Source organism: Musa acuminata, chromosome BXJ3-4, assembly GCF_036884655.1.
Source record: "Musa acuminata AAA Group cultivar baxijiao chromosome BXJ3-4, Cavendish_Baxijiao_AAA, whole genome shotgun sequence".
Taxonomy (NCBI): domain Eukaryota; kingdom Viridiplantae; phylum Streptophyta; class Magnoliopsida; order Zingiberales; family Musaceae; genus Musa; species Musa acuminata.
This window is the reverse complement of record NC_088352.1, coordinates 12,645,001-12,668,159: the sequence shown is the minus strand read 5'-3', so window position 1 is coordinate 12,668,159 and position 23,159 is coordinate 12,645,001. Positions and strand designations below refer to the sequence as shown.

Below are 23,159 nucleotides of genomic sequence, written 5' to 3'. Positions count from 1 at the left end.
TTCATTCCAATATCAGTTCCAGAATTCATTAAATGTTTTCTCTCACATGCAATAAAGCCTGTTTTTGTTCTTTCCATATGCGTTTTGGTTTTCAGGAGTCGATACCGCATGGAGTAAATAGTAGTAGGAGATTTGGTAATTGTATTCATGAAGTTGCTTGTGGGAAGCGTGAAGGAAGATCAGACGTGTCACGTTCGAAAAATATCAGTCAAATAATTTTTACGACGTCGACTTGAGTTTCCAGAAGCTTCAAAACCAAACACTTGTTCTTTGGACTTACGAGGCTTTAACCGAAAAAAAAAACAAAAAAAGAAAAAAGCACCATCCATTGTCAATTCTAGTGAAATTCATGCCACTGATGATATTGCCCTGTTTGGTATTTGTTATATTTTTTAATCCGGTCCTATTTTGCTACTACCTAAGAAGTCTGCAGAATAAGCAACGAGGGGTAAAGGCAAGGCCAAAAAAAAAAAAAAAAGTTGAAACTACCATCCACAGGCCCTTCTGGAAAATTTTTAATAATGAGTTGAGGATATATCTATCATCCAACCAACAAACGCTGCAAATCTTTGACGCGACTTCCTAAAGCAAACACTGAAAAATAACGTACCAGATCCGTGAAGGTTTTAAATCAGGCCCTGCCGCTGCAGATCCGAGAAGGTTTTTTTATTGTAGATGTTCCCTTCCCTGTCTTCATACTCTTCTTCAAGGTCTGGCCTCCACTTACTCAATCCTTGTCGTTCTTGGATTTTCTCCCAAAGTTCTTTGGCTTCCTGCTCTCATATGGATTGATAGACCTTTTCGTTAGGCTTGGGATGGTATTTCTCAAAGATTTAACATCCCCCCCCCCCCCAAAAAAAATAACAAAAAGAGATATTTATTACTACCTGGATGGATGTGATCTCATTGAAGTTCTTGGTGTTGGGAATATTGAGACATCGCATTCCGTGCTGGTGACGCCACTCCTTGAAATGGCGTTCGAATGCCCTTCGTCCCCAGTAACTTTGGTTCCCACATATCTCGCATTTGAATTCCTGATGATAACAGAAGAGGTCATGGTCAACCCCGATATGTCATCATCTGCATAATATTTTTCTATAAAAAATATTGAGCAGATGACCTAAAAAACTATGACCTTAAAATAAATAATAATAAAAACCTCCACGGTTCAGCACAACATTAATTAGACCAACTTAGGTTACCCAAAAGTTTGATGAGAAAAAAACTCGGCTTAGAAAGTACACAAAGATACAAACTGCATGAAAAAAGAAGACAGTCCAAACCAGCATACCTGACCAAGTCCATGAAGCTTATAAAGCCAGTAGGGAATAGGCTTCCCATCCCAACCCATAGGTAACTTGAGAGGATTGTAGATCTGCTGCTCTTCATCATCACTTTCTGTATCAGCTTGTATAACCTCCTGATCGAGGTAAAAAGGTATATCAGTGGGACTGAAATGACACAACAAAGTTTAAGGTGCTAAAGATCCAAATAATTATTAAGGCATGAAAGATCACATGTTATACATAATCATCACAAACAAGCATCTTGCTATTAACAACTATATCAGTTTCAGAAATTAAATACAGGTTAGACCTTTACATACAGGCAGGTATAGTACAAAAAATAGTTGGTACACTAATAAAATAAGAACAAAAATATAGTAAATAGTATTTATTAAAACCAGTTCACCAACACACTAGTAACTGGTAGGACTTACACCCAAGTTTGTTACATCTTTCAATTACTAGCTACAAATAGAGAATTGAACAATCAAGAAGAGGAGATATTAAACATCAAATCCATGACATGGAAGAGGCATAAGTGATCTTGCATCATATTGCTGACTATGCATTGTACACGTTTATTAACTTTAGTAGATTAGTACAACCACCTCAAAAGATCTAGAACCAGCAAGAGAGCAGTGTCCCAGAATATACCTGCACGGCCACATTTGCACATGTCGTTTTGTCACGGACAAACTTCTAAACAGGATGTTTGATGTAATGCTTATGTATGTCCGTGTCTTTTGGTATGTTTATACTTTGCCTAACATGTAGAAGAACAACCGAAGGCTTAATAGTCCTAATTTAGTTGGGTTTGGTGGCCGTTTTAGGCTTGTAAATAAAGATTGTGTCATGTGGACACTTGTGAGAGATTTTCGATCTGTAATGGACCATTTTGACCCTTTGTTGTGCAACTATTCAGAGCTTGTAAAGTCTGTTTGTAATTTGCATTGTCTATGAAGTGTTTCCTAAAATGTTTGCTTGTGGATCCCGAGTGAGGCATTTTCTCTATCCCGTTCTCTCTTTTGTGGGTTCTAAGGGACCATGGGAGGCTTTGGGGAGGCTGACCTTTGCGGACAGACACGCAAGGGTGCTGCACGACTTAGGCAAAACCAACTAAGTCCGTGACAGATGGTATCAGAGCGAGACAAGCACTCATAGAAACACTTAGCATGCAAACGTGGGGGACCTAGCGGAGCTACGTTGAGGGCAGTCAACACACGCGCGACCGTTTGGGGGAAAACGAGCATGGAGATTTAAGGAAAATGAGTCGCTCGGAGGAGCGAGCATCTGAGATTAGCATTCAGAGGAATGGCCAACCCTTCGCGCAAGAGGCACCACGAGAACAGGCAAGCTTGGAAGAATGCGGAGCGCACAAAGGTTGGGATGGCTGAGTTTGAGCTACGGCTCAACGTTAACAACTATACTTGATGGTGCTCAAGGCAAACGAGGCGCTTGGTAAAGGATGAGACCATGCAAGGTGGAATGAGTTGCTCAGCGACCGAAAGAGTTGTGCAAAGCTCACAGAGGTGAGGGGAATTGCTAACTCAAAGAATTCGGTACTCATGCATGGGCTTGTATACGGACGATGGAATGTTCGCGACCATCCCAAGGCGACCGAAACTCGGCGCCATAGAGCATTGAAACTTTCTCTTCAGCATGTGAAGGATACGTCCGTAGGAGGCTGAAGTGTGCAACAAGTTTAGCATGTTGCTAGGCCTTGAATGGTGAAGCGGGGGCTGTATTGACGTGGAGTCATAATCTAGCAAGTGCGTTTACAGGAGGCAGAACAATGCACAGTTTGTTCAGCAAATTGGAGTAGTCCAAGAGGATGGTGGTCTCAGAAATGAAGAGAGATGTTGCTCCAACGAGACCTCACATGTTGAGGAGTACCTCATCAAACAACAACGCCACGAAGCTCAATGGACCGAGCAAGCGACGAGGAGTCTTATCGCATGATCTCGCTTGAGAGAATGCATTGGTAGATGCATTGCGAGATCAAGTGGGGGAGCGACCCAAAGCAACACAAATGAAGGCACATTTGAAGTCAATATGGAGATCGAACTCAAGGGAGGGCTGACCCATGGAATGGCGGGCACGAGGGCCACCATCAACTTAATGCAAAAAAGAGTAACAAAGCAACTTGAGTGCAACTTGGCGAAGTACCAAGCCGCATGAAGAGAGCCAGTATAGAAGATGGAACATGGAGCGGAGGCACAGAGTTTTCCTTGGATAGAGGTCAAGGACATGAACTCTTGCAGAGGCAAGAGCAGGATCATGTTGTTCCATGGGTCCTTCATTCTGACGGAGCAAACTCATCTTGCATGGTGCCAAATATGAAGGGAGCTTCTGGGCACATGTACCTTATCTCAGAAAAGCATTTGATGGAGAAACTAAGGCAACTCAATTTGCAGAGACGAAGTTGGGTTTAGAAGGCCTTAGCACGAGGCAAGAGGACGCGGAGGCGGGTACTCTTGAAGAATATACCATAGTGTTTCCATTCAAGTTGCCATGAAGGAAGCGGTGCACATCAAAAATTGTGCTGATAGGGGCAGAGGCCCAGGATCCAGATAATGGTGCACTAATTGTAACGATGTCGGGGGACTTCAGGAGCTACTAGGCGACGGACTATCGTAGAGCGGTGCTTCATCTAGGTGTGACCCAAGAGTGGGTGGATGAAGGTCAATTGCCAAAGGAGCGAACAAAATCGAAGGTGAAAGGGACCCTGCGATGTATTGGCAGATGCCACACATTGAGGGATCACAATTCAAGTTCATCCCACAAGGATCAGAATGCAATAGAGATGTCACTAGGAGGCAACATGGTGCAGCGGATCGTGGTGGAACAGTTCGTGGCAATGCAATACACACGACATAGTCCCGTGAGGGACTAGATCATACGGAGGTATGATCAGGAGCTACTGGAAGCTCCACTTCGGTGAACAACACGACAACAAGAAGGGCTATGGACTCAAGGAGTGAAGGTCATGGTACCGCAGAGGCAGGTATTCCATGCGTGCATCGAATTTTGCATCGGATAAAAGTCTTGGTCATCAGCATATGGGGGCTGTGTTCCGCTAAGGGAAAAGTTCAAATGCAAGTACCGATGAGTCCCATGGGAGGGACTTGATCATGCAGAGGTATGATCGAAGCAGCTAGAGAGTTGGACTGCTCCAGAGCCCATATTCGCTTAAGGGAGCCCGGCAAGTCAAAGGACAAGATCAAGTAAGCGAACGTTGCTACCAAGGAAGCTAAGGAGAACAGAATCAGTGTAAACCCTATAATGCGATGGCAGAGACCATGCATAGGAGTTGCAGTCTGTCTTTCCATCCACTAAAAGGGAGCTGCTTGGAGAATACAAAGGTGTTGAAGCAAGGGGTTGAAAGGGGCAAGAAAGCGACGACAAATCCAGAGGGACTTAGCTACCCAAAATCAAACATCAGTTAGAATGGAGGTAGACTCAGTGGAGTGCCACAGAGACATATCTACTGATTGTGACAAAAATGGATGAAAATGCAAGGCGCCGGGTAGTAGGGCCATGGGCATGGCAACGTCATGGTACCGCAGAGGCGGGACTTCCGCGAAAGTCATTGATCCCTTGCTCTCATGGAGGGAGAGCGCTTGGTCGTGAAAGGGGCCGAGGAGGTGGAGCATGCAAAGACAAACTCCAAGTACCGAGACAAGGCTAACAGGCAGAGGCTAAGGAACTTCGTAAGACCGGTGTCAACGAGCTTCTAATCAAGATAGCCGAAAGTGAAGGACTTCGGGTCATGCAAGAGTGCACGACCAAGGAACAAAGCAAGTAGTACGCGGTGATGTACCTTTGCTACTCAGTGGAGTAGGCGACAAGGTTGATGGAGAAGACGGTACAATCCCAGAGGCGACCAAATCTATTAGAGAATTACTCTAAGTTGGGGTGAAAACTTCCTGCATTCTAGAAGTTCGATGGCATTGAGAAGGTGAATCACAGTAACTAACTCAACGCAAGAAGTGCAAACACTTCAAGTGCTTCAGAAGTGTGAGCAAAGAGCAGGTGAAGGCCAGTAACCAGCTCGATGCATGGAGTACAACCTCGAGGAGGCCGAGGAAGTCGAGTAACCTTTGCCTTCTCAACCCTTAAGAGAATGGGCGAAACTGAGTACCTTAATTCTCTTATCTATCCAGCAGAGGAGCTCTGCACAGGTTCAACGACCCTTAGAAGATATTAGAAGACAATAATTGTCAAATCCTCACCATTGGTGATCAGTGCTACTGAGAGTAGAGTATCCGCCTCATTTCTCAACAGAATGCCAATCGAAAGCGGAAGTGATGCGAATCTACTTGGGAGTGACAACTAAGTGGAAGAAGAGTCGATGAGCAAATTTGGTGAAGGAAGGACCAAAAATTTTGAAAGTTTGCAAGGTGATGCTCGTTAAAGCTCCAACAAGCATCCACCCAGTTCAAGCAGTATGAGGCATCTGAGAGACCAGCGCATAGTAAGGATGGTCATTTCCTTCATTTAGAGAATCCACAGGAATCAACAAGGATCAACACAACTCAGCCAACCCCACACCAGAGTCAGTCATTGTTGAGTTGAAGTAGCATAGCGAATCAAAGGTTCAACTACTCAAAAACAGCAGCGCAGAGCAGCTATGAGCCAAGAGGCGCATTGCAGCTAGAGCAGAAGATTGAAGACTCAATAAAGGCGAGGAGTTGCAATGTCGACAAAGGCTTCGACGAGGACGTCGAAAGAATAAGTGGGGGAGAATGTCACAGACAAACTTCTAAACAGGATGTTTGATGTAATGCTTATGTATATCCGTGTCTTTTGGTATGTTTATACTTTGCCTAACATGTAGAGGGACAGCCGAAGGCTTAATAGTCTCATTTTAGTTGGGTTTGGTGGTCGTTTTAGGCTTGTAAATAAAAGTTGTGTCATGTGAACACTTGTGAGAGATTTTCGGTCTGTAATGGACCAATTTGACCCTTTGTTGTACAACTATTCAGAGCTTGTAAAATCTGTTTGTAATTTGCATTGTCTATGAAGTATTTTTTAGAATATTTGCTTGTGGATCCCGAGTGAGGCCTTTTCTCTATCTCGTTCTCTCTTTTGTGTGTTCTAAGGACCATGGAAGGCTTCAGGGAGGTTGACCTTTGCGGATTGACACGCAAGGGTGCTGCACGACTTAGGCAAAACCAGCTAAGTCCGTAACAGTTTGCTAGCACAAATACAGTCCAAATTTAAAGTAATAAAACTAAATAATTAGAAACTAATAAGTACAATTCCACAAAAGGTGTAATTCACTTGAGTCTATCAAAATTCCAATATGCACCTCAGATATCAAAGGTAGAAGACCAAAAGCGGACATGCACAAGTACAGTCCATGACAGCCACAACAATCGGCCAGCCAATCAGCAGCTTAATTGGCCTTCTTCAACAATAACAAACGCAAGCGAGAGCATGCATATTCTAGAGGTATTCTATGTTCACTGAACTTTGCTTAAACTTGAAAAAGATCTCCATACAAACACTACTGAAATAGAAAACAAATCAGACTTCTATAGATAGGTACAGGAAAACTATCCTCTGACAGAAAAGTTGCATGATTAAACGTGGTGTATTAAACCAGGGTCATGAGACCTGGCTTAACTTAGTGAATCAGAGTTATATATAAAAGAAGTACAAGTGTATAGCAATCTAAGTCCGCAAGGCACATAAATAAATACAAAAGCACAAACATTCCATAAGCTGCAGAAATTACCAAAGCATGTGATGCTATGTACTTGATTGAAAATATCTAAACAACAAAGTACGATGCATTAAAACGTCAAAATCTTATCCATCAGTAAAGGCCCAAAACACTAAACAATTTTTTGTTACCAGCCACCATCATAATGATTTCATAGTATAACGGATGCTTACCTCTTCCCGTTCTGCTTCCATTTCCTCATATGTTAAAGCTTGTTTCTTTTCAACATTTTCTTTTGTTTGTTCAATAACCTGCCAACAGGGTGAGAAACACAGACAACCGTATGTTATAAACACTAACAATGGATAAAGTCCAAACTTAAGCATACTTAGGGGTTGTGTGTGATGGTAGACATGCATATTTAGCTTATCTAAATGTGTGATACACACAGAAAGAACAAACACGACCAAATTTGTTTGTTTCTGATTCATTCCAAATTTAGATACTAGACATGGTTTTGATTTGCACAAAGCTCCATCCATGCTGTAACATCACAGGTACCAATAGTATGCCCAGACCCTTGTAATGAGCAACGACACTGAACAAAATTCCAACCATGTCGTATTGAACAAACTCATAATTAGCATGGGGCATGCTGGCAAATTTTAAAACCATGCAAAATACAATTGGCCTGGAATCCATTCTAACTGAGCAAACAGAATTTATGCAATCATTCTGTTGAAATAGACAAAAGGTGGAGACCTTGGTGTAGTGCAGTTAGATCTTACTTTATCTGTAACAAAAGATACACCACCGAGATGTCATTTCTTGACATTCAAAAGGACAATTACCATAGTTGATAACTTCCAAAACCAACACCAGTTCTTAATATGATGACTGATGTATCAAGAATAGGTCAGAGCTCAAGGTCTCAAATATAAACCTGAATATCATCAGCACATTTTACTTATATAAGAGGCTAGCATGCCACTGAAAACACTAGGGAAAGCATGCTTAACAGAAGCATTGACCACAATCCTTTCAAAATATAACCAAATATAAAAAAAACAAATCACATGATTAAATTGCATAAGATATTCTTTTACCAGCCATCTGATGTTTTAAGAGACTCACCTCTTTTAGTAACTCACATATTCGTTGCAACTTTGCCTCCATTAAAGCAATTTCTTTCTTGGAACTCATCTGCTCTGCAGCACCATTTTGTTGTGTGTTTCGTGAGCCTTTGGTGAAATGTTTTCTATCCAGTTGGTCTAAAGGTGTGTACTGCACAAGAGAAGAAACTGGGTATCAAAATAAAGTCATTAAATTCTTGAAATATCGAACAAATGACACAAGAACACGTCCAAGCAAAGATACATACAAGATAACGTACTCATTAAAAAAAATGTTCATCACTGTTAATAGAAAAATGTGGGAAAAAACTAGGGCCACGCAAACACATCAACAATCTTAAGTCAAACAAAAGATCAACCATAACATTGCAAGAAACCTAGATGCGTTAGGTACTGAGATGACGATGGCACCTGCAGACCCGAAAATATGATGGATCCTCACCATCGATCCAATAAGCTTATTGGAACAAGCTTGGATCTTGGGTCCATGCTAATTGGTATATATAAACCCAATGTGCATGTATGGTGGTCGAGGCATATCATAATCTAGGGCTTTTGAGGCCCTTTTTACAGCTTAGAAGTAGCAGTGAAGCCCAAAGAATCAAACCAATAATTATGCAACTTCAGATGTCAAAATCTTCTGGCCAGATTATTCTCCAACTTTAAAATTCCTCTGGAATCCCATATAGTTACTAGCAATGATATCGTGCTATTATTCTAGTATTCTACGGAAAAACATTCATTTTTCCGTTTTCATGCAAAGCATAAAAAGATGACAATGAAAACAAGAAAAGAGAACACCACAAAGTTTAGCCTTAACATGGAAAAAGATTGCAATGCCAAATGAACATGATGCGCAGAACAAACTTCTACATTGTATCATAATCATATTTGCACCATATATAGAATATTTGTCCATCTAAAAGGACAAAATGTAGAAAGATCTTTCAACATTATTCCTTTCTTCTCATTTTGGTAGCAAGGAAACCAGGAACAAAACAATCATGGTTTCTGCTTTATTATTATATTAATAACTAAATTATGTAGATAGAACACTCAATGCCTCTAAGAAATATACTAGGACCCAGAAGCCATTTACCGCTGATTACTTATAAGTTGTTATTTCAAGCTACTCAAGTAAGATTCTTATTCAACTAAGAAATCTGGTTTACCTCAGTAATAAAAATGGTTTTGAGATTTCAAAGTGGACTAAAATAAGAAATTGTGAAAATTTCCATTATCTCAAAATTGCCTAAAATAACAGTGGATGCAAACAAGATAGTCAAAAACAAAAATATGATAAGATAATACCATAAAAGCATGCCTAATTATTTTAGTGGCACAAGTGACTATCAACACCAAACAAATCCATAGACTGGTTGTCCCATATAAAGGATTACTTCTAAGACGATAATCCTATCATCTATGTTTACCAGGCCATAAAATATTTCATTTACCTTGGAATACTTTTAGGCCTCATCTGAGCTACCAAACAAAGGAGGGCAAAACTATAATTATATTTAATTTCTAGAGAAAAAGGATATCCGAACAGAAGTCTGGAAACACTGAAAACACTAAAACAAGAGAAGCCCAAGAGAGTTACCATTGAAATTTTTCTTAGGTTTTATTCAAAAAGTACATAATGTGAAATGTAAAACTAAACAAGAGAAGACCACTTTAAACTTCCTTAGGTCTTACTCACAAAATACATTTATATGCAAAATCTACAAAAACAAAAGTTTCCATAAAAGTTATGTTAAAAAAATAAATAAGGTGAATGAAATATGTTTTTAGTAGAAAAGTGAAACCCAAGATGCAGCATTTACGTATTATAAGTAAAGACGAGAAGAAATTTAACAACAGAAACCTTTGTCAAAAATAGCCGCTCTGCACGCTGCTGAAGTGTACCACCAGTTTTCAATCCCCGAGCAGCCAAGGCCTGAAAAATGAAATCGTTGTTTACTGTACTAAGTAGTCAGTAAAATAGAAAGAACGTTGAAAAAATTTTCACAATAGAGAAGAAATTACTAAGATAAGCATAAATCATGCTCAACTAGATAAATACAGATGGCCCACATTAACCCCTTACAGATATAACAAGTGTTATTGGTATACTAAGTGTCTATGTATTAAATGGATTTGCTTTATGCTTTACAACAAAGACAAGCCCCAGTTCCAAATATTGGTGGCCGGCTAGTTGAATCCTTTTCAGCCATTGAAAAATATCAAACATTGGAAAATCTAACAAATCTTATGATGGAAAAAATTGCTTAACCTGTTTCTTTATTAAGTCATGGGGGCAGCATTGGAAAAGATCAAACAATAAGCCCGACAATGAGAACTATTACCATTTGTTGGATAGACAGCCTTGTTGGTGACACTTCATAAAGCAGGATAAAATATTTTAAGGGATCATCCCCAGTAACCAGCCTCTCTACTAAAGCTGTAGATCTGTGCTATATTCTACAAGAACAAATTTATGAAACAACAGTAGAGCTATCGAATCCCAGACAGAGACGTCTAAACTTACACATCATTTTTAAATATATAGCAACATGGGATGACTATGTTTAGGCAAAAGGCAACCGGGATTTAATTTCTCTATTAAGATCACGAAGGTGAAAAAAGTAGATTTTCCCATAAAACAATCATCAATGTGAATTTTTTTATAGTGCAAAATTATATAAGAACTGCAAAGATAACTGAATTAAGCTAGAAAACTTAGTACAATAAATGGGAGAGGGAAAGAAACTGACCTCTTTCAATTTTTCAGGTCCAACTTCCGTAAGTTCTTCAACAGAACTGTAATAATCAAGATCAATCACAGCTTCCTGAAACTGAATAAGACCATCTTCTGAACCCTTATTTTCCCATCCCAAAACCGTTCCATCAGCCCACAGTTGTTCAAACTCAGTTCCCACCTGTTACGGAAAAATAAACATCTCAATTTGCTATCATGAAAGATAAAGTTTGATGAAATTAAAGGATCCAACCAACAGCTTTTCCTCCTTTCAGATAGCAAGGTGATTACCAATTTTCTTAAACTCAAAGGCAAAGTGGTATATTGCACAAACATACAACTAACAAAATATCAAGGGTAAGGTGAAAATATCATAATTTGTTCACAATACTTAATAGATCAGGAATAGCTAAAGTTAGGGTAATGGAAAAGAAGAAATAAAGAAAGAGAAACCTAACGCACATAAAATCGAGTACGTGTTTATCTCAATGTTGTAACTATGACAACCAGAATTTACAAATTGGAATTTTTTTATCTGATTTAGCATCTCAAAACTACCCAACAGTAACTCAACCTGAGATGCAGCCCATGCCAAAGAGTGTATTTATGCATCCAAGTATACAGGTTACCCACACAAATGAAATTTATAAATAAATGGCTTGCCTAGAGAGAATGGGCTTCGCTTCATGCAAAACCCAATAAAACGTTCAACAGATTGATATCAAAAGGATTCTCCAAATTAATTAATGTAGCTGAATTAGAAGAGGACATTAAAAGAAACCTTGGCGAATAGCCTATCCAGATCTTGAAGCGGCTGAGTACGCTCCACAAATGATATTAAATATTCCAGAACATGCTCCAAATATTCTCTGTACTGCCTGCAGAACACAAGAAGAAGTAACGTCAAATATACCCATTGCAGTTCATGTCACTATTTTCACTCTCAACAAAATCTACCATCACAAGTTAAGCAATAACGCATGAAAAATTATTAATAAATAAAGCAACAACACATGAAAACTTCTTCAAAAATTACCTGGCAGACAACATGGTAACAAAATTAGATAAATCATAATCTTCCTCCAATCTCCCAGAACAAAAGCCATTGAGATAAGAGTGATGCATAAGCAATACAAGAAGAAACAAGGTAGATACTGAAGATTAAGGTAAAAATACTAACGAAATCAATACATAGTCAATAATTATCAGTCTGATCAAGGACTGGGTACAGGCCCATATAGTTCAATGACAGTCAAAATTCTTTTTGTTTTCATGGTAGATACTGAAGATTAAGGTACAAACAGGGTATATACTGCAGATTAAGGTACAGATACCAACTGAACCAATACATAGTCAATAATTACAAGTCTGATCAAGGACTGGGTACTGGCCCATATAGTTCAATGACAGTCAAAATTCTTTTTGTTTTCATGGTTGACATATGACCTAGTGTATCAGTACCATACCAATCCAACAAGATATCAATACTATCATCGAATTGAGATTTTAAACCTTGCTGGAAAACAGTGAAGACCATTCAAGATTATTTTGTGCAAATGGTAAAGATGTCATATCTGGGATGAAATCAAATAGCAAAATATATCTAGATTAGGCTCTTACCTGCTCAACTTTAGATTGCAAGGAACTTTTTGCATTTGTGAAAATGAATCCAAAAATGCAGTGTACTCCATGGTCTCCCCAAATTTTGAATTGATGTACTCATTGTATAATTCATGCATGTCTAGGTATCGACCAAAACCTTCCTACAAAATCAAACCAAAATTTCGAAAAAAGATAAGATGATCAGTAAAAGAAATCATAGTGAAGTTGACCAGAGATATTAACCAGAGAGAACAATAAAAAGCTTTGCCAAAATATTCACAGGACCAAAAACACCCATATATGAAAACAAGGCAACAGATGCTTAACACATAATTAAATTCCTAGACCTTACCATGTGTGCCAGCATGATCCTGCAAGCAAAATCATAAAATCCTGCAGAAATTAGAGTACAAAATCACAAAAGAGGTCGATTTTGTTCTGTATTGTGATGTATGCACGAAAATATAACAAAATTGTGGCTCACAAAAGTTTCACATACACTTAAAAGAGTACACAAAAAGGAAAGCTTTAAGATGACCCAACCCTTCTTTCCCCATGTTGAGATAAGTCACATAAATTACCAATGTGTGGACCAATGAAAATCAGATAAAAATTCTTTTTATTTGAATTTTCAAACACAAGTGATGTTATGGGTGATCAATCAATGGAAGAACTTAAACCATATTTAGATGCTTTTGCACATGCCTGCATTGACATCAAATCTCAACATATACCAGATGACAATCTTACCCATAGTCTTAAAAGAGAAGTGTTTTAATGTTGCTACGTTAGACAGTAAATAATGTGCACAAAAAGAAAATGTATGCACGGTAAGCCTAAACAAAATATAAAGGATGTGCAAACATATCATGTAGCAGTAAGAGATAGAATGGTCTAAAATGACTTCTAACAATTGTCATGACAATGATTTGGTTTAAATAAAATAATACACTTTTTCACCAAGAATCTAACAAGAGATGCAGTAGCCAAATGAACCATGCAATATCCCTGTACTCTGAAAATGCTGAGATGGACATGTGAAATTACTAAGAAAGGAAGAAATAAAAATATTTTTATTCATGAACAACTAAGTATCGTTTCAATAAAGGATAAGATGAGAGAGAATAGTTTAAGAAGGTATTCACATGTGCTTAAGAGATCTCTAGATGCGATAGTTACAAGATGTGAAATGATTAATGTTAGCGGTACGAGAAAGACCTAAATAAATTTTAATAAAAATTATAAATAAAGATTTAGGTACTCTAAACTTAAATGATTTTTTACAAATATTAATGACAGCAAAAGATCCATATAGCCAATCCTAAATAGTTATGACTTACGACTTTGTTGGTGTTGTTGTATTCACCTGGCCCCCACTATCGATAGAGAAACCATCTAGAGGCAAGATCACCAAGATGTGTACTTATACAATTTAATAATTAGAAGAAAAGGACCAATAAACAACAGTAAAAAGATACACAAGATTCAATCATAATTACTAATGTATTATCTACGCTCCACTGACCTGTCAGGATACACGAAGTACAAAAATATAGATCCAACGAGATTAGTGGCTGTTTGATCAGTTTTTAAATGCTAAACTCAATTCACACAACTTAAACCAACTTAGGCTCAGAATCGACTTAAACTGAATCAATATAGGATTGTTAAAATTTTAACAAGGATCCTAATGTTTGCAGCAGCTCATATGCATGCAAATAGATGTGTTTTCATCTGATCACCTCAGACAAGAATTATGCAGCTTCATTCGGTGGTAAGACTTCCCTAATACAATATTGCATATACAACATGGCAACATCCTGAGTTCCCACAACTGAAATATGTAATCACATCTATGGGTCATTGCCGCATATGCTTCCCTTCATTCTTACTGCTAATTTTAGTGCTTACTGCTTACCATTAATGTTTTAGGTATAATACACATGCCACTACAGTACTCCATTAATCTTGTAAACAGCTAAACCTATATCTACTTATTATTAAAATCACCAAAGATGGTCTTGAGAGTTACGTATATAATAAATACTGTTGAATGAAAATATAACAGGGACATATCTTCTAGTTACCCCTCCGTTGTTACAGATCGGTAATAAAGAAAAAGTATATAAATTAAATCATGGAGTTGCCACCAGATGATTTTATAGAATAAGCTTGAAATGTGATAATGGTTCCTTGGTGGAGAAATAGAATCAAGTCTAGATATGCCGCCTAGACAAAAATATCAGTAGTGCATAGAGAGAGCAACATGAAATGACTACACATTTATAAACTCCTGAATTCTAATAGGAACCGATAATACCTCGCCACTGAACTCAATATGTGGTTCTTCCTTTAGTAACTCTTCATTATCCTCGGTCGCATCAACCACGCGAGCAGCTGGATGTCTTCTGTGGTAATCACGAATCTGAACAACAAAAAGGCTAATACGTGACGTAAACACGAAAGAAGCTTATGACAAAAGTATACTAAACAAAAAATTACCAAAACGTACATGCAAACCAAAGCAATGCCTAACCATTTCAAGATTAAGTTAGCCCAACTTCATCAGATAAAGCAACTATATGCGACAAGGGATGTAACATACGCCCAGTGTCCAAGATTTTGAATGAAGAACGTCCTAGTGGATGCAAGTGTCTTTTAATTCAATGTCAAAAATCACAATTTCTTGATAATTGTGATTTTCTTTTCCAAGGGCTAGGGCTTGAAAGAACGCCTACCTCCTTAAGACGATCATAAAACGCACTGAAGAGATTGGTTGTGCCACTTGCGGTCTGCCCTCCGAGCGCCGCAATCTCATCTCTCCTCGCATTGTCCTTGTCCTCGTATATATCAATCTTTCGAAAGACGAATTCGAAACCAAATTATTATACAAGAAACGCACAGAATCAAGAAAGCAGAGAACAGGAACATAATCAAAAGAAACGAGGGTCGTATCAAGGGGGAACCAGAGGGAAAATGCGCAAGAACTTACGAGCTTCTCGGTGGTGCTGGTGATGACATCGATCATGTGGCGGACGCGGTGGCTCTGGAAGAGGCGGTCCCGGTTGTTGGCCGGCTCGCGCTGGAGCTCCCGCACGATGAGCCGCTCGAGCCGCTCCACGTCCTCGTGGGCGGAGCGCGTCACCTCCAGGAGGGTCGAAGACATCCGCGCCTTCCGCTCGCCTGAGAGAGATGGAGAGGCGAAGGGAAGTCAGAGGAGCGTTTCTAGGGTTGTTGGATGGGGGAGGGTTTCTTGAAGCGATAGAACCAAGTGAGGGAGATGGTCGATGTCGTCGGTTTAATCGAACGGTGGCGGTATGTCTGTTCGAGGGACGCGAAAGCAAAAGAAAACCTATTGGATCCGTGTGATGTAGCTCACAAGTGCAATCTACGGTCGAGATTAGAGGACGCTTTCGTATGGTTGAAAAAGCATGTCAAAAACAATCATTAAAAATAAAAAAATCTAAGATGATCTTTATATTTTTTATAAATATAACGTATAAGTTCTAGAATCTGAATCTACTTACGTGACATGTTGACTCATAATAAATTATTAATATAATAATATATTTAATTTAAGTTTAAAAAAAATCTCTCTTGTCGAGAAAAAGAAAGCAACAAAGACCGTAACATTGGATGAAGGCGAAGAGGCAGAGATAGAAGAGAGCGGAGGTAGAAGTAAGGAAGTGCTGGATCACCACATTGTAGGCACGATGGGTGGAGGCATAAGAGAGGATGAAATGAGAGGCGATGGGGACGAAAACACCCAAGAGGAGGAAGAGGGACTAGGAGATCATTGTATGCTTAGCGTCGGATTGGTCAATGCACATCTACTTGAGGTAGGACCGGAAGCTCTTGAGCTTGTCATCAGCGCAGGAGAGATTGCATGCGTACAACGCCCGCCTTGTTAGGCAACAACGGCTTAGTGTTTCTACTGGCGGGCGCTTTTACGAAGACGTCTTCTCCCACCATTGATGGTGATCTCAAAATTTTTAATTTAAATTATATATATTATTATATTAATAGTTTATTATAAGTCAGTATATCACATAAGTAAACTTTAAAGTCTGTTAACTAAGACTTGACAAGAAGGGCTAATATGTTATGTTTTTGAAAATAGATGAGTTATTTTAGGCGCGAGCAAAAGTATAAGTATAATCAAATCAAATATTTAATTTATGAATCAACTTTTATTTTCTTACTTATCATTATAATTTAGAAAATATTAATCTTATTTTTTTATTTATTATTATGAATTTAAAAATGACTATTAAGCATTCCAAATACGATGATATCATATTTGTTAGTATATTAAATAAAAATAATTTATATTAAATAAATATAAAATTTAAGAAATTTTTTTTTTAATGGAGGTTCACTCCTATTTAAAGGGAGGGATTTCTCTCCTTCATTCCTCACTTAACTGAGCCTAGCAACGAGAAAAACGAAGAGTTACATTTTTTTGAGGAGAGGTAGGTTTTCCTACTTTTTATTTAAAATAAAAGTTTATATTTTGATTATTTAAATATTAATTTTTTTATCATTTGAAAATATTTATCAATCATTTTAATATCAAAATATTTATTATTGAATTAAAATATATTATCTAAAATTTTTAAGGGATTCTTCAATCCTCTTTAAGGGTTTTATTTTCGATTTAAACATATTAAAATTATACATGTTTTATGTATTAAATACATGATATCTGATTTTTCATATTTGGATTAAGAATATTATTTTCTCATATTACAGTTTATCTTTTAATCTTATTTGGATTAAAATATACAATTAGTAGTTTACAAATTATTTCTTAATCCTTTAAATGTTAAAAATTTTATTATTAGATTATAATATATTATCTGAAAATATTTTATCCCTTTTAAGATTTAAAATTTTATTGTTTAATTAGATAATATTGAAATTATTCATGTCATATGTATTGAAAGTATGATTTCTAATTTTTATTGAATAAATAATGTTATTTTTGAAGTGTATTTTTCAATCTTATTCCTTAATCTATTATTATGTTTTAATGTATTATTTTTAGTAAATATATGTTATATTTTTAGTGAATATATATTGATAAATTGGATAGGAATATGATTAAATCAACCCGCAAGCTAGGCCCAACTCATGAGTTAGGCCCTAACCCGCAAACTAATCCAGCCCAACCCAACATGGGAAGTCATGTGCAATGCATATGACTAATCCGTGGGCCAAGGTTGGCCTAGCCTAGTGTGATGCATGCACAATTATGTGCATTGCACATGACTAGTATATGAGTTAGCTCAATCTAGTCCAATATTATGTAATTGTTGGATTTGATCCTAAATATTGATTGAACTAAACCAGACTTGATTAATCAGATAAATTTATGATGATTTCAAATTAATTAAATTATTTAAGTTAGTTTTACCTAATTTAAATTTAATTTAGTCTAAATTATACTAGCTTAAGGTTGTTTCAAACAAGTTAAATAAGGATTAGATATCGGTTCAACTAAGTTCTCTAGGGAAATCTATAAGGCGACATCATATGCACAGTGAAAGAATATTAAAATAAAATCTCCAAAATTCCCAAAATGTATTCGTCGTCGTGCGAAAATTGATGCATAAAATTCATGAAACTTAAAAGCCATATGTGAGATAGATTATATTACATAGGGAAATTGTATATCCATAAATCTCTACAAATCTGTATAAGAGGATGAAGAATAATGTAGTCTTTGTCAAAAAGCCTAATGGAAGCTGGCAGATATGCATTGACTACACCAGATTGCTACCCCCTACCGAAGATCGACCAGCTAGTCGACGCCACAGCCGGCCATGCCCGTCTCTCGTTTATGGATGCCTTCTCCGGATACAACCAAATCAGGATGGCACCCGAAGACCAAGAACACACAGCTTTCCTCACCGAGTAGGGGATATATTTTTACAAAGTCATGCCGTTCGGGTTGAAAAATGCCGGGGCCACCTACCAGAGGACGGTGAATAGGATGTTCGCACCACCAGATTGGACGAAACATGGAGATATACGTCGACGACATGATCGTGAAGAGTCGAATAGCCGACGCTCATTCTTCCGACCTGGTTGAAACATTCGACACCCTGCGAAGGTTCGGCCTGCCCCTCAACCCTGCCAAGTGCGCCTTTGGCGTAACCTCTGGAAAATTCCTCGGGTTCATCATACACGAGAGAGGGATTGACGCCAACCCGGAAAAGGTCCAGGCTATCATAGACATGCAGCCCCCTCGGACGATCAGAGACCTGCAGCGCCTTAACGGGAGGCTAGTCGCCCTATCACGCTTCCTTTCCCGATCGGGAGATCGCTGCCTCCCCTTCTTCAAGGCCCTGAAGGATCCGAAGAACTTCCGATGGACGACGGAATGTGAGAGGGCCTTCGAGCAGATGAAGCAGCACCTGGCCAACCTCCCCCGACTCGCCTCAGTCTCCCTAGAGGAGAAACTGAGTCTCTACCTCGCCGCCTCCCAGCACGCGGTCAGTTCGGTTCTGGTCAAAGAAAACTCCGGCGACCAACTGCCGGTCTACTATGTCAGCCACATGCTGAGCGGGCCAGAAGGACGCTACCCGCCAATCGAAAAGCTGGCGCTGGCGCTCGTCCTGTCAGCACGAAAGCTCCGCCGTTACTTCCAGACCCACCCGATAGAGGTAATAACTGACCGGCCGCTTCGACTCGTTCTGTCTAAATTCGACGTTGCAGGGCGCCTCCTCAAATGGGCAGTGGAGCTAGGCGAGCACGACATACAGTACACGCCTCGGACTGCCATTAAAGCCCAGTCCGTGGCAGACTTTATCGCGGAGCTGACCCCGAGTGCAGGCAAAGAACTCGAGCCACTACGTGACACGTGGATTCTCCACGTAGACGGGTCGGCCAACGCAAAGTGCGCCGGCGCAGGGCTGGTGCTGGTGACACCCGACGACCGCTCGATTGAGTGCTCCTTCCGCTTCGGGTTCAGAGCCACCAACAACGAAGCAGAATACGAGGCTCTCCTGGCGGGGCTCCGATTGGCACTGGAGATGCGGGTGACCGACATACGCGTAACCACCGACTCACAACTGGTGGCTAGGCAGCTCGACGGCGAATACGAAGCCCGGGACCCGACCATGGCAAAATACTTGGCACAAGTAAAAAACCTTGCCACCAAGTTCGTCCATTTTGAATTATCGAATGTTCCCAGGAGCGAGAACCAGCGAGCCGACACCCTGGCCAAACTGGCGTCCGACCCGGCCCCCAAGGCTCGACCTGAGACCGAAGAGCTCCCCCACCGAGCCATAGAGGTCGTCACCACGGTCACGGACGGCTCGCCGGCCACTTGAGTACAGGAGATGCTACGCTTCAAGCGGGACGGAACCCTACCCGACAACGAAACCGCGGCTCGACGCTTGCGTCGGACGCAGGCATGGTACTCTGAAGAAGGAGGACGGCTGTACAAGCGATCTTTTTCGCGCCCCTTGTTACGCTGCCTAGAGCCGAACGAAGCTCGGACAGTTCTGTCCAACATGCATGAAGGGGCCTGCGGGGAACACATAGGCGAACGCGCCCTGGCGCACAAGATGCTCCGACAGGGATACTACTGGCCGACCATGCGCCAGGACGCGAAAGCTTTCGTCCGGCGATGCCGCTCATGTCAGGAGCACGCCCGCACCGCCCAACGGCCGGCGGTCCTGTTCACCCCCGTCGACTATGCTTGGCCATTTGCGCAATGGGGGCTGGACATACTTGGGCCTCTCCCACCCGCCTCTGGCCAGCAGAAGTACATCATCGTAGGAGTGGACTACTTTACCCGGTGGGTCGAAGCCGAGCCCCTAGCTACGATTACGGAGTCACAAGTGGAAAGGTTCGTATGGAGAAACCTCATAACTCGGTTTGGCCTGCCCCAGTCCATCGTCACCGACAATGGACCTCAATTCGCCGGCAGAAGGTTCCGAGAGTTTTGCGCCGAGCACAAAATTCAGCTGAGATTCAGCTCGGTGGCTTACCCCCAGGCGAACGGGCTAGCAGAAGTAACCAACCGGTCTATCGTCGACGGCCTCAAGAGGAGGGTGTCCGCTGCCCGATCGGCTTGGATCGACGAGCTCCCGAGCGTTCTGTGGGCGCTGCGCACTACCCCCAAGACCCTGACCGGGGAGTCTCCCTACAGCCTCACGTTCGGGATCGAGGCCGTATTACCATCCGAAGTAGCCGTCCCAACTCCGCGGACAGCAGGCTACAGCGAAGAGGCCTCGGGTGAAGGACTCCGATCCAACCTGGATCTGCTCGAGGAAAGACGGGCCAGCGCACACCAGAAAGCTCTTTCTTACAAAAGAGCCGTAGCAAGGGTCTACAACCAAAGGGTGCGACCCCGGTCGATAAAGATTGAGGATCTGGTCCTGCGCAAAATCGAGGTCAGTCACCCAACCCAAGTAAGGGGGAAACTGGCCCCGAAGTGGGAAGGACCCTATCGGGTCATCGGAGTATCCCGACCGGGGACGTTCCGACTCGCAACAATGGATGGCGACCCCGTGCCCTGGACCTAGAACATACAGAACCTTAGAAAATACTTCATCTGAAGACGTAGGCACTACGCAAACACAGAAATCAGAAGAAAGGATCATCTTATTAAAAAGGAGGGGATACAGAACCATGACTCATAACCCCTCACACCCTCGACCTCGACTCCGACACACAAAAACACTCATCACTCTCCTGGAGTCTTCGGGCGGTCGTCGAATGGCACGTCCTCCGGCATGTCCACCTCCAGATCCACGGGATGGGAGGCGAAGGGGTCCCTTTCCACCTCGGAGCCAGGGGGGCATGAGTCGAAGCGACCTAGGGCGATTCTATACCCGTACTCGTAGGATACTCGCCCCATTCGGGTCAACCCGAGCTCGAAGTTCTCGGACTTCTTGTAAGCCTCGATCGCCTCTTTATCCTTCGACGGCCGAAGGCGAACCTCCTCGGCTAGCGCGTCCGAGGCTGCGCGGGCTTCAGCCTCGGCCTTTTCCGCCCTTTTCGCAAGGCCAAGCGCCTCCGACCTCAGTAGGCGCAGCTCCGCCCGATCCAAACGGAGAAACTCTTCGAGTTCCTTGACCGAACTGCCCGATTGCTCGAGCTCCGCCTTCAGGCGCGCCACCTCCTCCTCGGAGTCAGTCGCGCGCTTCTCCGCGGCCGCCACCGCCTCTGGTCCCGACCCGGCCCGAATTTCCTCTAGCTGACGGCTCAGCTCGAAGTTGCGTTCGCTGAGGTTCCAGATTACCTGGCTAGCGTCACGCACTCGGTCCATCAGCGCCGTCGAGTAATGGAGGCCCTACCGCAGAAAAAGAGGGTCAGCACACGGTCACAAGAACACTCGGGGTTAACAAAACACTTACTAGTGTCAGAAACCTCCCCGCCTTGTTAAGCATGGCCTCCGAGGGCAGGGTGTATAGGTCCCGAGCCAAGTCGGGGTGGAGCACGCCTCGAAGAAAAGCAGCCGAGGGATCTCCCCCGGCCCATACCTTGTCCCCCCGGGATAGCCCTTTCCAGCGGGCGACTAGCGGGTCGGAAGCCTCCCCCGGTGGAAGCTCGCCCATGACCAACGACCATAGAGGCTCGTCGGCCCCTGTGCGTAATCCGCACAGGTCGTCCACCGTAGGCAGGCTCGACCTCTTCCCGGCAGCCCCTTGGCTAGACCCGTCCACTCGGGAAGGCCCTTCATCCCGAACGGCCTGCTTTGCGCCAACGGTTGTCAAAGGGGTGGCCCCCGCCTTGGCTTTCCTGGGACCGGCAGTTTTCGCCTTCTTTGACGGGCGCCCCTCCAGGATCTCTAATGGAGCGTCCGCCAAGCCGGGCCACGAGTCGGCTGAGGGACGCGGAGAGAGAGCAGCGGATGGGCGTGGGGAAGAAGCCGACGACGAGCGCTCACCACGGAGTGACAGAAGCTTCATTCCTACAAAGGAAACAAGCAAACTATCACAAACTGTGAGAACAGGAAAGACACGAAAAACACCCGCTATAAACATACCCCCGAAAGCCGGGCTAAGACCCGCCTCGGCCAGCCACTCCTCGGTCATAGCTCGGATGGCCTAAGAACCGGGAAGGATTGCCCGAAGCCTCATCAGGTCCCGACGCTCCTCGTCGTTCAAGTCCGGGACTGTGTTATCTATTACCCTCGCTGCCCACCGAACTCCGAAGCCCCAATCCTTCGACCAGCTAACGTAAAAAAACCGCCCCTTCCACCCTTTGTTATTCGAAGGGGCCCCCCCGATGCGAAAGCCGACCCGGGCTGACACGAAATAGCCCCCCGGTCCCTTGAGAAGGCGAAAACAAGAGAGAAAGAGGTTTCGGGTGGGGGTGATGTTAGCGTAATAACATTCCCCTAAAAACGCTACTAGGTAACGCCATGAGTTAGGCGCCACCTGGGAAGGTGAAATCCGCCACAAAGAAAGACAGGAGACAATGATAGGGTTAAGGGGGAGGCGTAACCCGGCCTCTAGGGCATCTTGAGTCAGCGCGAAACCTCGGGGGATCGGGTCATATGACCGCTGCCCCGGATCAGGCGCAACCAGGACAAACTCCTCCGGGATGTGATAACGCTCCCGGAGCTTCTGTAGTGACGACCCACTCACCACCAAGTCAAGGTCGTGCGGCCACATTAGAGCCTCAAGGGCTCGCGCCGCCTCCTCGTCTGGGGAGGGCGGAGACGTGCTCTCCCGGACTCTATCGAGGGACAAAGGAAGAGACGGGCAAGA

The 23,159-nt window shown here is 42.2% G+C and overlaps 1 protein-coding gene across 1 annotated transcript; it reads right to left on the bottom strand.

The window, feature by feature from the left end:
- Positions 1 to 479: 479 nt before the first annotated feature.
- Positions 480 to 15,735, bottom strand: LOC103974744 (splicing factor SF3a60 homolog). The gene is made up of 12 exons (XM_009389626.3): positions 15,422 to 15,735; positions 15,168 to 15,284; positions 14,750 to 14,854; positions 12,448 to 12,590; positions 11,609 to 11,705; positions 10,844 to 11,008; positions 9,955 to 10,026; positions 8,089 to 8,238; positions 7,188 to 7,265; positions 1,292 to 1,420; positions 888 to 1,034; positions 480 to 773 (listed from the first exon to the last, which is right to left on the bottom strand). The coding sequence occupies exons 1-12, from the start codon at positions 15,593 to 15,595 to the stop codon at positions 627 to 629; spliced, it is 1,524 nt and encodes a 507-aa protein (XP_009387901.2). The 5' UTR covers positions 15,596 to 15,735; the 3' UTR covers positions 480 to 626.
- Positions 15,736 to 23,159: the final 7,424 nt, after the last annotated feature.

Bases quoted from the DNA above. Each gene is read 5' to 3' on its own strand.
- LOC103974744 (XM_009389626.3), bottom strand. From the start codon at position 15,595: ATGTCTTCGACCCTCCTGGAGGTGACGCGCTCCGCCCACGAGGACGTG. The intron at 14,855-15,167 runs GTAGGCGTTCTT...TTTGTTGTTCAG, and splicing joins TTTATGATCGTCTTAAGGAG to ATTCGTGATTACCACAGAAG. The intron at 11,706-12,447 runs GTAAGAGCCTAA...TGTGTTCTGCAG, and splicing joins TGCAATCTAAAGTTGAGCAG to GCAGTACAGAGAATATTTGG.